Source organism: Neolamprologus multifasciatus, chromosome 19 (genome assembly GCF_963576455.1).
Source record: "Neolamprologus multifasciatus chromosome 19, fNeoMul1.2, whole genome shotgun sequence".
In the NCBI taxonomy this organism is placed as follows: Eukaryota; Metazoa; Chordata; class Actinopteri; order Cichliformes; family Cichlidae; genus Neolamprologus; species Neolamprologus multifasciatus.
The window spans coordinates 18,946,228-18,961,587 of record NC_140457.1 but is presented as its reverse complement, the minus strand read 5'-3'; the positions used below and the strand labels follow the sequence as shown (position 1 = coordinate 18,961,587).

General features: G+C 40.1%; 1 protein-coding gene across 1 annotated transcript in view; it reads left to right on the top strand.

Annotated features, from left to right (window-relative positions):
- Window positions 1–15,360, top strand: part of LOC146496432 (inositol-tetrakisphosphate 1-kinase-like) — a 32,606-nt gene that overhangs the window by 14,459 nt on the left and 2,787 nt on the right. Inside the window, exons 5-10 of the mRNA XM_085142791.1 lie at window positions 3,904–4,021; window positions 10,278–10,376; window positions 10,552–10,592; window positions 10,899–11,064; window positions 14,581–14,648; window positions 14,777–14,939. Coding sequence (XP_084998917.1) covers window positions 3,904–4,021; window positions 10,278–10,376; window positions 10,552–10,592; window positions 10,899–11,064; window positions 14,581–14,648; window positions 14,777–14,939 — 655 coding nt within the window. The remainder of the gene's footprint in view (window positions 1–3,903; window positions 4,022–10,277; window positions 10,377–10,551; window positions 10,593–10,898; window positions 11,065–14,580; window positions 14,649–14,776; window positions 14,940–15,360) is intronic.

Here is a 15,360-nt window from a genome sequence, read left to right as displayed (position 1 = left end):
ATCCATCAATTTTTTGTTTTATTAAATATCAAACAGGTCTAATCTATGTTGTAAAATTGTTTAATACTTATTCTTTGTCTGGATTTCATAGATCCATATCTAGATGAAGCTATTATTGAAGCAATTGCATGGCTAATATTAATATTTATTGTTCTATTTTGGCTGTTAAATAACCAAAAAATAATTTGTTACTCAAAATATTTGACACAGAATTTCACAGGTTATGCAGCCTACATTCAATATTGAGATTAACTGGTCTCTAGAAAGCTTTTTTTGAAATGTCGCAAATGCAGAAAAGTCTTGCGACACTGATTGGCTTTGACTGATTGGTTTTGACTGCAATCCTAGTACCGGCAATAAACATTTATGGGTGACCGAGTTTTACATTTACGATTGTAAATGACCCAGTTCAAGGAATCGGGTAATGTGTTCAAAGAATCAGCCAGGCAGATCACAGGAACATACATGCATTAGCAGCTATATTTGAGCACGTGGTCACTCATAAATCCTTAATGTTATCTCTGAAACTTTTTTGTTCATTCTGAAGTAAGAAAAACCTCATGTTCAACACATCAAATTTGGAGCTGAAAATCTACTTTAGAAACATGCTGTTCTTCTCTGTGTATGCATTCATTAATCTGGCAGGGGTACAGATGGTGTGAAAATGAATTTTATTAAACTATCTTGCACTCTGCCTCCGTCTCTCTCTTAGTGACTCAGGAGCTGTAATCGTGATCAGAGTCACGCAATTCTGTCACCATGTCCCTGACTGCTCAATTAAGAAGGGCAAACAGGATGTCAGAGTGGAGCAATCACTCTGACATCCTGCAGAACATGGTCGATATTAGAACAGGCCTGCATTTGATGCTTGACTGATAGTGTATATATAGACTTGTTATTTAGTAAGTTACGTATGATAAAAAGCGCTCTAGATTCCTGTGGATGTGCAAACCAGTGCAATTTTTGTCTTACATTTTCACATCTTGTCAATTTCCAGAAGCAAGGCATGGATTTGCTCCTTTGTCTTTAAAAGTTCAATCAAAGCAAAAACTTCTTAGCTGCCTAATACCATGTACTGAGCAAAATGTGGCTGGTTTTCATCAAGCTGAAACCCTCAAGGACTCAGAAATAAAACTAAAACTGTAGCTCATACAGTGGCCACTTGAGACTGACTCCAAATGTAAGCCATTCTGCAGAGCTAAAAAGCATATCTGCAGGTTTATACAAAAATTAGACACTCACTTTATAATATTATTGCAATATTTTTGCAGAATACTGAATATTGAATATTGACAGCAACATATTAATAGGACAACATCATGTTGTCTTATTAAGATAATAGATGAGCCATTAGCTTGCTCCGAATTAGGAATCAAGCTAAGTATGTCCATTGTTGGATGATTTTAAAATTATTATTTGGTTTTTCCCCAAACATAACAAAAATATTGTGGCTCCCTGTGGATAATTGGTGACCCTTTCATAAGTTCTCTGAAGGCTTTTTATTTATTTAAATATATAATTCATCCTTTTGCTAAAGCTTAGAGATTTTGTCACTTTGATTTACCACTACTGTTAGCTGTAGTCGTCTGGCAGCCCTCTTAATCATCATTCATCTTAATACATACCCTATGCTTAGCAGTGTTCTTATCATTATTTACTAAATAAAATTGAACTGCGCACATTCGAATGAGTCGTTTAGATTGAGACCGGAATTTTTCTGTATTTTCTGTGTTGCCTTAATGTTTATTCAGTCAGCCAGTTGATCTTCAAGCTAAAGGTCTCCTCCCAGTTGGCTGTATGAACTACAAAGAAATGTCATCCTGTAAGCATCGATAACATCTTTGTAGGGTTTTTTCAGTTCAGAGGAAGTGTGTGTTTTGTTTTTTTATTACAGTATTTTCTTCCTTTTAGTCAGTACTCAAACTTTACCACTGTAGTTAGTGGTTGAATTTAATATCAGCGGGTAAAACAGCAGCCAAGTCTTGTGGCTGAGTCTTCTCCTCTTTTGTTCTGCGTGTTTACCTGAACACAACTGTCATCTGTGATTACATTTCCACTGGAAATATATGTGTTGGTGTAATTCTAATGTTACACAGCTGTGATCATAAATAACCCGGTTGTGTCGTGGAGAGAATAAACTGTCATCTCTAAAATAGCTCTTTATGAAAACAAAATGTCATCCTGAGATGCACTCTGGTGATTCAGTGGCCTGAGGTGTGAGCCGTGTTCACAGTGAACCTTGGACAAATATCATTTGCGTTCTCCAACTAAACTGCGAAGGTAAAATGGCATTTATAGCTAATTACCAGGTGCTTTTATCTGTTGTAGTTTTTTTTTTCTTCGTTTACCTCGCTGACAAATGGGTGTAGATCGCTACAGTCGTAATTTAGGTCTTCCGGGCTTCTCTGTACTTCACATCTTATGTAAGCTGAACTGATGTGGTAAATCGCACCCATCTGGTTGTAGTTGTGGCTAATACAAATGCTAAAAATAATTTTTCGCTTCAGGTTTGACAACTGTGGCATCACAGACATGGCTTACAATCAGCAGGACAGATTAGATGCTCTTCTGACCATATTCCCAAAGACAAACCCATTTATTCTTCTCTGGAAACGGATCTGCTCTGAAATGCGAACAGCCCTCTCTTACACCCACGCTGACATACGTCTGGCTCTTTTCCTCTCCAGCACCTGCTAAAAAGCGTTGATCTCTTTCTCAACTCCCCCTCTTGTCTCTGTTTAACTGCATTTCTTCTTCTGAGATGCAGAATTCAGCAAGTGACAGTCCCTATCACAGAGTATTCCTCTGAACTCCTGGAAGATTAGTGTGGATTTATTTATTATTTATTTTTTCCGTGGCAGCATATTTTACTTACATAACAGGTCGACTGGCTTTGATTAGCGTTGCCTGTTAGATCCTGGCAAATCCTGCTGATGGGTCCTCCATGTCAAGGCAAAGGCGTCGGTTTACATTCTTTGTGCTACAGCGTGTGTGTGTGTGTACTGAGACTCTGTTCAAAAATAGACATTTATTTCCACTGTACATGTGCTTGATGTTTTATATTGCACGATGTGTTTAATTTCATGTAAATGTGTGTGACAGCGGAGTTGCGATGTGAGCAGGCGGGCTGTTTGTGTAATGTGTAGGCCAGCCAGCTCCACCTGACAGCGTTTGTGACTCAGTATGAAATCGCTCGGAATGAACTCTTGGCAAAGGGATCCATGTAGCCGAAAATCAAGTGTGGAGATGATGGAGAGCGGCCGAGAACAGAGAGGAGGTGGTGTGAGGACGGAGTCGGAGGGAAGGCGAGAGAAGAGAAGGGGACTGCAGTTATGTAAAATGGCCAGCCTCATGCTGATCTAACAGCAGGTCATGCAGAGATGCAGTGATGTAACCTATAAAGACCCGCTGGCATACATCTCATGCTCTCTCTAGCTTACACACAAAAACAGAGTGAGGCATGTTGACCCTTCAACTCAGTGTTTGGATTTGTCTACATGATTATGTTTGTTTAACATTTCTAATCTATATTTGTGTGTGTGTGTGTCGTGGCAGATGGTTGCCCTTTTAGCACATTAGTTACGTTTAAAAATAAAAGCCACAAACATTTCCATTAGTAAGTCATCAGTTATTTTTCCAAAGAGTCTGTTTATTTACACAGAATAAGTTTTGGGAAATCATAGCCAGGATATCTGGAATCAGATATCCAATAATGGCAATTTTCTTTTAAGTCATGGCCTTTAACCATAGTTATGTTACTGTAACAATACAAAACCTGTTTAGTCATGATGCAGAGAACTGCATCTGTGTGGACATACATGATGTAAAAAAAATAACATTTATAATAATGGTAAATGCTCTCTGAATGTAAAAATTAAGAGGTTTGTAAATCTGTGTTTCAAGGACTACATTGATGCCCATCCTGAGACTATCATCCTGGATCCACTTCCAGCTATCCGAACTCTGCTGGATCGCTGCAAATCCTACCAGCTCATCCACAGATTAGAAAGCTGTATGCGAGGTAAGATCTTGTCGGTAACTTTGTGAGACTGACTGGTGTGAGGCTCAGTTGCATTGGAGAAATTTTGGAACAAATCGGCGTATTTCAGTGAAGGAGAGGATTTTCTCACTAATTAAAACCTGTACTCACACTTTAGAACTGTCACTAACACCTGGTAGTTGTTGGGGTTTTTTGGTTTTTTTTGTACCCGATATAATATACACAATAAAACATACTTGTCATAAAAATATATTCAAGTACAACAGTACATGACAAATTGAGGTACTTTTCTCGTATGTCTCCTATACAACGTCTCATAAAGTGAAAGAAGTATCACTGGGGAGACCTCATAAAAACGCACTAACATTAGTGATAAATTAGGAAATAGATGATGGGGAAAAAATCAAATCAAATGAATAACAAAGCTGGGAACCATTCCTGTAACATGTGAGCCTTGTCCAGTGAAGACACGGTCTCATTGCATCACTGACAACTGTGGGAGAAATAAACAAAAAGACACAACCACTGAGATTTATGAAAATCGCCCAACATTAGTGTTTTAGGGTTAACTTTTCACAGAAGCCAGATAGTTGGGCGATGATGTGTTCTGTTCTTTGAGTGAACTGAATGTCCTGCTTTGTATAAACCGTTCGCCATTAAAGATTCAGCTTTGTTCTCGGGCGACTGTGAGATAAGTGGATGGCTAGCACCATTAGTGTCTCTGTTCCTAGCTCGCTATGTGAAAACAGAAGCTGACTAAAAAATAGGCTTTGATTTTGATTTAAACGCCACGGCCTACTGTTTAATGTTATTGAGAGGGAAGTTGAGGTTACCTTTAGGACCTCTGACTGTGCTCTTCACATCCCAAGGAAGGGGGAGCAGAGAGGCGCTGTAGCTTCTCACTTGAACTGTGTTACTTTAAGTGTTCACATTTATATTTACATAAACATGAGCTGGGCACTTTGCTGATATCATAGTTCCTCCTTTCTATTTCTCTCTGCTTTATCGTAGCATGATCAGAACTTGCCTTCAGGTCACTCGAGCAACACCTTCCCCTGTCACTGATCAAGTAAACTTACCAGCAGGCGATGGCTTTTAGCTACAGAGGGACATTCCCTACTGTCACACACTGTAAGCACACCTGTGACTCATCCACATTTCCTTTAACCCCATACATGGCAGGAGAAAATAAACCTTTATAATTATGATCTCACAAAGCTTGTGTGTGATGAGCTGCAGTCTGATGTCAGAGCAAAGACTCAGAGCTGTATCAGCATGTCGGTGCTTTCCTAAAATAGAAATACGAGAAGACGACGTCTTTTTTATCCAAACAGACACGATTACTGTTACGCAACAGCGAGTTTAAACTGCATCACTCTGCCTCACTGTGTGTGATCGGTTTGAAGAGGAAGATGCTTCACTAGCTGCATTTTATGAAGCTCTTTTTTCCTTTCACCATTCTACTTCCATTAATGTGTGGAAGTAGAAAAATGTACATACGAGAAAAATGTACTTCCATTAGTGGTGCTGTCTGTTCACAGTTAGGCCTGCATGCCAAGGCATCCATGACAATTTAGTCAGTTTAGAAGCAATGATACAGTAAACCTGTTGTAATACTAGACTGTAGACTATCAGCATACGCCCAAAATTCAAGTTAAAGAAGAGCATAGTGTAAGAGATTTTAGGGTTTGGGGTTTTTCTTTTCTTTTCTTTTTTTTCTTCTTCGTCTTCCTTTTTTTTTCTTGAGCCTTGCTTTCCTAGGCACAGCCTCTTCCTCCTTATCAGCAGAGACCATGGAGTCCTGAAGCAGCTGCCAAGGCAACCCAGTACTTAAAGACCATAGAGAGCCGGCCATGTTTCAGTCTGTATGACTCAGAATAGTACTCAATAGGAGGAAACACTTGAGGTGCGCTTGTGGAAAAGCAAACCTTATTTTGTCACTCGAGTGGCCTCTCAGTATTAAATGGCCTCAGTCATAGTGCATTTAGCTGTTCTTCTCCAAACTGTTTAAATTAAAATAAAATTAAGTGCAAGATTTAGCTCGTCCTAATGCTGTGTTTAATATAAAGCAGCCAGAAAAGAGCCACGCGAGCACTAATGGTACAGCGTCACTGGAAATTTGGCTCCGATCTGTTGTCAGAGTTGCTTTGTGTTTCCTATGTGAGCCAGACCAAGGTAACTGTTTATGTTACTTAGTGGAATCTGCTGGTTCCTGTGTATACACGAGTTTTTGATATCTTAGTCTGTTTTTTTATAGACAGAAACCGTTGTCACACCAACTCTTAGTCTTAAAAATTTTCCTCTCCAACTCAAGATAACAGAAATTAAACTGAAACTCTTCCTTTGGGTATTTATACAACAATCCAGTTGTGCTCCCTGTGCTGCAGTATTATTCTATGTCTCTGTATGGACCAGCAGAGCCGGTTTATGCAAGTGATCAATATTTAATTATAGACGTTTCTGTGAATGACAATGAGAAACAGTTGTGTGAGCTCAAAGAGCCAAGTGCCACCTTGAGTTTCTGCCTGTCAGGTTCACCTGCCCTACTGTGCTTTGCGATCATCATTACATAATACCAGGATTTGCATGTTGTGGGAAAACAATCACATTTTCCTTCCTTTTTTTTCTTTCATAAATGAGTCATAATTTTAATTGGAGCGTAAGCCTCTTAGAGCACGACATTGAGACAAGCAATGCTCTCAGGGCATAGCCGTGTTTCCAGTTCAATTTAGAATATTAAAAAATCCTGCTGCTTTGCCTTGGAGGGACAAGAAGAGAGCAGCAAAGAGAGGATGCTCGGGTTTCTAGGAAACAAGCTCTAAATAGCAACAAGAGAGTCTAGCCTTTCACCTAAACAGCACCACAGTTTAGCAAGTATAATGAAACTTGGCTCGCTGTAGTTCTCTTCACATAAATCCCCAAACAAGAGAATAGTGTCGTCTGAGTTTAAGTGTTAAAACAGGCCTTTTGATTATTTTCTTTCCTCTTGAGTGACCGGTTAAGGCCTATGCATTTGGAGTTTATTTGACTGTGTGTTTATGTTGTAATCTAGTGGACGAATGACTTAATATAAGGGATGTCCTGATCCTGAAGACTTCGTAACTGTATAATCCCACTTTAAAAAGTACCTCATTGTCCATTGTAGAGGCCCATAAAGACTGTCCTCGGCTCCGTTGGGTCTGCTGCAAGCATGCAATGTTTAGACAGAGCCAGAGATTGATCCTCCCCTCCACCTCCGTCCCCCCCTAAAGTGTCAGCCAGAGCCAAGCATGCACACTGTTACAAACTTGGCTACTCACTCGTGTCCACCAGTCTCTGCTCTTTTTATTATAAAACCTGAACTTGGAGCTTGAATTTCTTTTCTCATTTGACAAGGCTCAGGGCTTTTGATGGTTTTTGTTTAGCCAAATATAACACTATCAATCTTTGGGAACTTAGTGATGTAATGGGCATGTTTTTACCATCAGGCTTTTCTTTTTATTATGATGCTGTTCTTGACCTGATAAAATAACATCACTAAAAGGGAACACAGTTGTAGGCAGTGCACAGATGACTCATGGGTAACCCTCCAGGCTTGCTCCCAGCACTGGCGGATACGAAGCCAGCCCTGGAATGGACCCAGCTTCACAGGCAAAGGTCGTAGTGCACAGAAAAAGAGAACAGGAGTATTGAAGCAACCAAAAATAAACCCTTTGTGGTCAAGTCTTTTTAAATAACCAGATTTATTTTCTTTGGACATAAAAATCAAACGCATTCCTGAAAATTAGTTTTCTAAATAGTGTGGAAACGCATGTTTGCCAGCAGCAGAGCAGGGGAACGTTTAATGTCTTGTTCTCGGACCCATCACGAGATGGAGGTACCTAAAGGATTTTCCTGGGTTATTAAGACATTATTTTCACAGCTGTAGCTAACATTTCACCAGAATCACCGCTGCATGTGATAAAACTGTCATAGGATCAGACTGGTAGAGCCTGGTTATGTAAATCACTTTATTTCAAGGTAGAGTTATTGCACTTGAAATGTCAGCACTATAAAAAAAAAATTAAAGAAAAAACATTTAAAGAAAAATTTGCAGAAATTCAGCAGTTTAAAGTTGCAGCAACATAATCTCAGTCTTAACTGAAATGTGTGTTTACAATATTATAGTTTTGTACAGTAAGATTAAGGTTATTTCATCATTTTCTTTGGCTAAAGAAGCTACTGTATATAGTAAAATAAATGCCTGCATGCATGAAATGAAAAATTATACAGTTATCATGTTTATAGACTACACTGAATCTCTTACAATCTCTTATTTTAGCTACAATTCTATGATTTTAATTGTTGCCTGTTAATTTTCTGTGAAATAACAGTATAAGAGGATCCTTAACACCAAACATCTTTATATGCTTCGTTGTCACCTCACACAGCAACAGTTGATATAACACCTCTGCACCAGCACCATTATGTTTTAGGTTTATCCCATATCAGTTTCTTTTCATCTCATTCAACTGGGGGAGGGGGGGCTCTTGAATGTCAACATGTCGGTGGTTTAAAGGTCAGCGTGACCTCTCAATAGAATTACTGCTATGCTCCTAATAATGAAATATCCCAAAAATGGATAACAGAATAAAATGATAAATTGTCGTTTATTTCCAAAAGGTCAAAGGTCAAATCTGGACAGACATACACTAGGAATTATGAATAATTTCAGGAGAATCAGGTCTGTATATTTTCCAGAGTAGCTCAGGGCTGGGGATGCTCTCCTTCAGTTTGCACATCTGGGAACTTCTGTAGCTTTAAGTTGAGTAGATGCTCGTAGTGAGTGTACCAGAATATTAGCCCAACGTCACATGAGCTCTCTACTGGCGGGATCCAAACCAGCTGTGGACATTTTTGTTCGCACATGCACCTCTGTTGGTTTGTTTTTGTCTTTTTATTGAAAGAACTGTTGATGGTAGGTGAAAGCATAGAACATCAATATGATAATTCTGCTTCCAACAACTTCATTTAAGTTGTTTCTGTGGTTCCTTTTGGCCACTTTTACATTGTGTCTGTAAAACTCTGACTGCACCCAGAGTTCAGCACTCTGCACTGGACTTAATTTAAGCAAATGAGATTCTCCTGACCTCAGCACTAGCATCAGCTGAGAGCCCTGCCACTGCTGAGGCCCACGGCACACAAAGACTGGCATGTTTCTATTGTGTTTTGGTCATTAACATTTTGCCAGCTGTTGTTTTGGCCCAGCCAATGATTTCCTATGCCGTTATCTCCAACCCGTCTGCCTTATCGCCCCCATATACCTACTGCGGGGGGGGGGAATTACAGAATACAAAACATTAATATAGATGCATCCCCAGTCCTGATATGGTGACGCCTGTCAAAGCTGCAGGATGTTTTTTAAATTTTTAGTCTTATCAGAACTGACCAACTTGCTGCTGCAGGATGTGATGGAAAAAAATACTTGTAAACAGACAAAATATAGAGATGGGTGAAAAAGAAGCAGAATTTCTGTGGTTAATACTGGAGATTTTTAAAGACATTGTAACTGGAAGTGTGTTTGTTGTGAAATGTCAGGCCTGTGAGTCCATCAGGTGACGTGCCCGATGACTCTGCGTGTTCTCAGCTGGTTTATCCTTAGTTCCTCATTAAATTGGATGCTTTCCTATATTTCATCATTGTATTTGTGTGGGTTTTTGTGGTGACCTGAACTTAGATATTTTATGGACATAAAAGAAGTCTTTTGGACATGAGAAGGGACGGTGGATTTATTGAACAAAGGATGTTGAAGATGGATGTCTCAGAGAGGATTCATGGATGTAGTGAAGGACAGAAGTGACATGACAGAAGACTGTACTAGGAATAGGAAGTAATGAGTCACTGCTGTGATCCCTAAAGGAATCAACAACAAAAAAGGTGGTGGTTAAGGTTAAGCAAGTAGTCGCTATGATTAATTTAACGTATGTGTTTGTAAGGAGCAGAAGGGCAGTACCAGATGGCCTCTGCTGTGTTTCTGTGTAAACACATCACAGGGATGAGTTATAAAAACAACTTTTTGACCTAGTACTACAGGTCATAGCATATGACTGTTAGCCATGTGAGTTGCTGAAACGTTATGTTGAAACTGTATGTTAAAGCTAAAACCGCAGAAGAAAATGAGTTTGTCTTTGTAACTTAAATCTTCCAAATTTGAACTGTGGATTAAACAAAGCAATAATTTTTTAGACGTTTCTGTAGTGAAAATAACCAAGAGTACACATCTCCTGAGCATTTTTTTTTTTTTTTTTTTAATATATAGATGAGAGGATTTGCTCTCCTCCATTCATGGTCCTCAACACTGAGTGCAGCCCAGACGTGCTGGAGCAAATCAAGAGGCAAGGACTCTCATTCCCCTTCAGTGAGTAGCTCTGCCGTTGTCATCTTAATTCCTTCTACTCGCCACACATATTTTTTTTTTTTTAAACCTGTTGCCATGTTTCTTTGTTCATTATCATCTCAAATATAACAGAAATGTAAGTGTTTGTGCTCTGCTGTAAACTCTGCGCTTTTCTTTGTCTTCATTTCTTCCACAGTTTGCAAAACACGGGTGGCTCATGGCACCAACTCCCATGAGGTAAGAGGCCCGCAGGATGCAGAGGTCACTCACACCCTCAAAAGTTTGCTTTAGCTAATACCTGTTCTGTTAGAGGATTGTCATTTAACTCTAATCCAAACAGCAAAATCTGATAGTGTTATACCTCATGTAGGTATAACACTGTGGAGGCATTAAGTCTATTTGGCTAGCTTGCCAGGAGTGTCAATTTCAGTGGCACAAGCAGCACTGAATGAAGTTAGATTTTAACCTGCCTCTAACTGCTGATTGACCTCAATGTTTCCTGTCAAGTTCTTTGTCATTTATTGTGTGGCCTCCTGCCCACAGATGGCCATTATCTTCAGTGAAGAGGACCTGAAGGATGTGAAGCCTCCTTGTGTGATTCAGAGTTTCATCAACCATAACGCAGTGCTTTACAAAGTGTTCGTGGTGGGAGACTCCTACACTGTAGTGGAGAGACCTTCCCTTAAGAACTTCCCTGCTGGACCTGCAGGTAAGGTTAAGAACGGACACACAGTGAGAGGGAGAGTGACAGGTGGGGAAGTCCAAGCGCTGCTTACAGGCACACTGGTCAGTCTGTGCAATCTGCACAGCTTCTCCAAATTACCCAATAAAAGAGCTCATAAAATGGCTTTATGGTCCCTGTGATTGGACCTGTTCGCCCCTTTAAGGGGTGCAGCAAAGTGCAATTGAGTTATACCCTGTTGGTACATGTTGTCAAAACTAGACAAGAGCAGCAGTGTTTTTCTCCATAAACATGTCAAAAGCTTTACCCATGACGTGTCTTTGAATACAGGGTTATCCCCAGACACAAACTCCAGTATTTGCATGTGATACAGCAGAGGCCCACATGCAAATCATTTTTGCCGACAGCGTAGTCGTCCGCTTTGTGTAACCGTGCAGACAGGATGGCTGGTTTCAGCCTGGAATGCTGGTACAACAGAAAAGCTCACCACAGCACAGCAATACACCTGCGCAGCGCTTAGGTCATTGTCCCCCACAGCCTGAAGCTATGCATTATGTTTTGTACCTAGAAAGTGATGGAAAGGGTGCTTTGAAAGGTTGAAGTATGGGTTAGTGTTTGGAAAGTGAGAGATGGGCTGTCCCAGTCAGCCTTCCTTCTTAAAGTGAAGCTTTGCCCATCAAGCCAGGGAATGAATGAGCCAATCCGCCGAACATTTCATTACCGCGACCTTCGCCGTGCCGAAGGGCAGATTTATTTGGACAGTGATGGAACACACAGTTTTCCTCCACTCCTTTCTCTCCAACACTGATTCATGTTAATCATTACAAGTTAGAAATCAGAGAAAACGTAGGTAAAAATGTTGTGATACATTCCTGTCACATTTATCAAAGAAAATTCCTCACCCGAGCCCAATGAGTAACCTATTGATGTAAACATATGGAACACTCAACACATTGTAGGTATGACCGAGAGACTTGTCTTGAGAGCTTAAAAAATGGCCAACTGCAGTTCTTTAGGGTTCACCTCTCATCCAAGAGGCTTCTTCAGTTCTAAAAACAAATCATGCACAGTCCAGGGCATTTTACTCCTAGTGGAGGTTGTCCCGTTTGCAAGTGGTCCATTCACAGTGCATGTAAATGGCCTCCTTTACTGCTCTTTCAAACCATCTTTGTTCAAAACAAAGTGAATACTGGGATCCTCGACAGTATTGTTGATCCTTTAGGTGCAGGTGTACAGCTGAGTCTTGTTCTGCTGAGGTGGCTGGGCTATGCATTTATGAAGTGGCTCTTTGGTTTATCCTTTGTGGAGGTCTGAGCACGCCAGGATATGTTGTCTTCAGCTCACAGACTCGACCTGGATGACTTGAAGACTTTTTAAGATGAAAAAGAATTACATCAGTGTGGTTTAGTAACATTCTTTTTTGTTTTGTTTGTTTGTTTTTTAAATACCAGGTATTCAAATTTAGAAAACAAGAGTTTTACTTACTAAAGGCCATGGTTGAACTGTGGCGCCACCTAGTGCAGATGATGGAAAATCTAGACAACTGCACTGTTACACCAGGGCTGCAGTCAAATAGGAACTTTCCAATGAAAAAAGACTGAGTGAAGTCACCCAGAAGCATTTGCATGGCAGCCTTAATTGACCCTGTGCACGAGAAAATGCTAACTTCCTGGTTTGAGACCGGATGTGGGGTTGTACATTTCCGGTAGCTTTACTTTGCGGTCAATCGCTACTGCAAAGATATACTCCAAAATCATGTCCAAAACTCGAAAACGGAAAGATCGCGTTAAGTTACAAAGAGGAGAAGGTGGGAACACTCACCACTGTTGTGTCATAAAAATCTAATGATCAATTTTGACGTTTAAAGAGTTTAGATCGATCAGTTGTTTACATCACTAAACACAAGCAGAACTGCATCACTGCAGCAGAAGACACATCGTCCACATTCAGAAGCACATCTCTGTATAGTGACTGGTCTTATGATTTAAACAGGCAAATGTTCAGCATTCAAACTACAGGTGAACAATAGTCAAACCAGATGTTTTCCCGTTATGTCGATATCAGCTAGTCAAGTACACACCTACACAGCATGTTAACAAACCGTGAAAAAAAGCCACACAAAAAATTAATGATTGCTGGTAACGGTTTCTATACATTAGTATTTACGAAGGGTATGTTGTGACTTACCTTCAAAATTACAGCGGTCCCTCGCTATAACGCGGTTCACCTTTCACCTCGCTGTTTCGCAGATTTTTTAGTGCAAGTTTGCATGCTTATTTACGTCCTGCGTCCTGATCGCTGCAGACGATCTCCTCCGTCTCTCCTGTACAGTACAGAATCGCTGCATCTATCGCTAGCAGTGTGACTCTGAAGTGCAGTGCTGTATGTCCACGATGTACACGAAACGTTTTGCACCGTCAAAAAATAAAATTGGCTACTTGATTTCACCTATCACTGGTTATTTTTAGAACATAACACCCGCGATAAACGAGGGACAGCTGAGAAATATAACATTTGAATCCATTTTCTCTTTTCCCCTGAGGCGTGGGGGAAAAATATCGACAAGTCGATGAACATCATTTACAGATATATTGGGTAAATGCCCGAGACATCTATAGAAATGTAAATCGCCGCTTTATTTATTTATTTGCTTAACTTGTTTTGGACCGTAAACAGGGCGCGAATAGGACACCGGAAACAAAGCTCCCCACAGGAGTTTCTGCACCGGAAGTAGCATATGCTAACGTGCACATAGTCAATAAGATGTGTTTAAAGTATCTAAATACTAAGAAAAGGTGCTTCAGTGCATCCTTTATTACCTCCTTCGGTCTGGTGTATCCTCTACTGAGAAAATTCAAAACAACATACTGTCAGAGGGTTCATGGAAATAAGCAAACAGTATAACTGGCAGGCAAGGTTGTTCTTTTTTAAAATAATTAATAATTTGCTTCCACTTCATGCCCTAACCTGTTGATATTTTTGAAATTTGAATAACAGACTGTGGTAAACCCACAGCTGATATCTGACATAAGGCTGCAGGAATAAAGCCGCCTTGTTCTGAAGTTGTTTTCTTGCATAAACAGTCTGTTTAGTTCAGGATCATGAGCTACATATTAAACTGATTGTTTGCATTGGTTACAGTTCCTCTGGCTAAGTACTGCTGTTTTGCAGCCTTTATGATTATCAATAATTAATCCTACCTTTAGTCACAGATATTGAAAGCCTTAAAAAAATGTAGAAGTCACTGTGGGGACAGGAAGAGAACATGTATAATTGGACATGATGAGGAACTAATCTCAACGGCTCAGCATTTTTTGTCACATTTTTAGGCTTAAATAGGTTTCTCAATAATGAAGTTATATTTTTCAACAGTTCTTATGTTTTATTTGATCTACAGGAAAGTGTATGGTAGGAACACATGGAGCGAACATTTTCCATTGACGTCGGAAAAGTGATTTGGGAACTAATTCTTTGGGAGTTTCTTATCGTAGCCTGTGTCGGTGTAGTCAACACTCTTTAAAATTCCCTTTGTTTCTGCTTCAGACAGGAGAGCCATTTTCTTCAACAGCCACAATGTTTCCAAACCAGAGTCGTCCTCAGACTTGACCTCGGTACGTCCAAAATGTCACTGAATGAAATGTCATCTCGTTTTTTTTATGTCTTTGTTCTTTTCAGGGCCACAACCCTGACTTTTAAAGGCTGTGTAGCTAATGCACATTTTAATATTTGTTTCACCCAGAGAGAGAACGTTGAGGGAGTGTCTCAGCCACCCAGTGATGATGTCATCAGAGAATTGTCCAGGTCATTGCGAGAAGCACTGGGCGTGTCCCTGTTTGGCATCGATGTAATCATCAACAATCAAACAGGCCAGCACGCCGTCATTGACATCAATGCATTCCCAGGTAGGCACAGCCACAATCTCACAGACACACACACATAAATCATCTTCTTTAAAGTATCTGCTCATTAAGTGGAAAATAAACCTCTGATTTTACTGGGAGTTATAATGAATCCATCCTTAGAGCAGCCAACACCTGTGTAATCCTAAACTGTTTAAGCTACAGGTTCTGCTAACTGCATTTCTGCTTTCTATTAACCACAAGAGAGCATGAAGCTTGTGCAGAAAACCTTAAACCTGCATTCTCTCTAATGGCCAGCAGGGGGCGACTTCTGTTTTTGCAAGGTGTATGGAAGTGTATGGGGACACAGACCTAGGCTCTGTGTCCCCATACACAGAGCCTAGGTCTGTGTCAGACCTAGGCTCAGAAACCTCTTTAAGTATGAGTCTTATTTTAATGTAATATGAAGTTTCAGGGTCCTTCT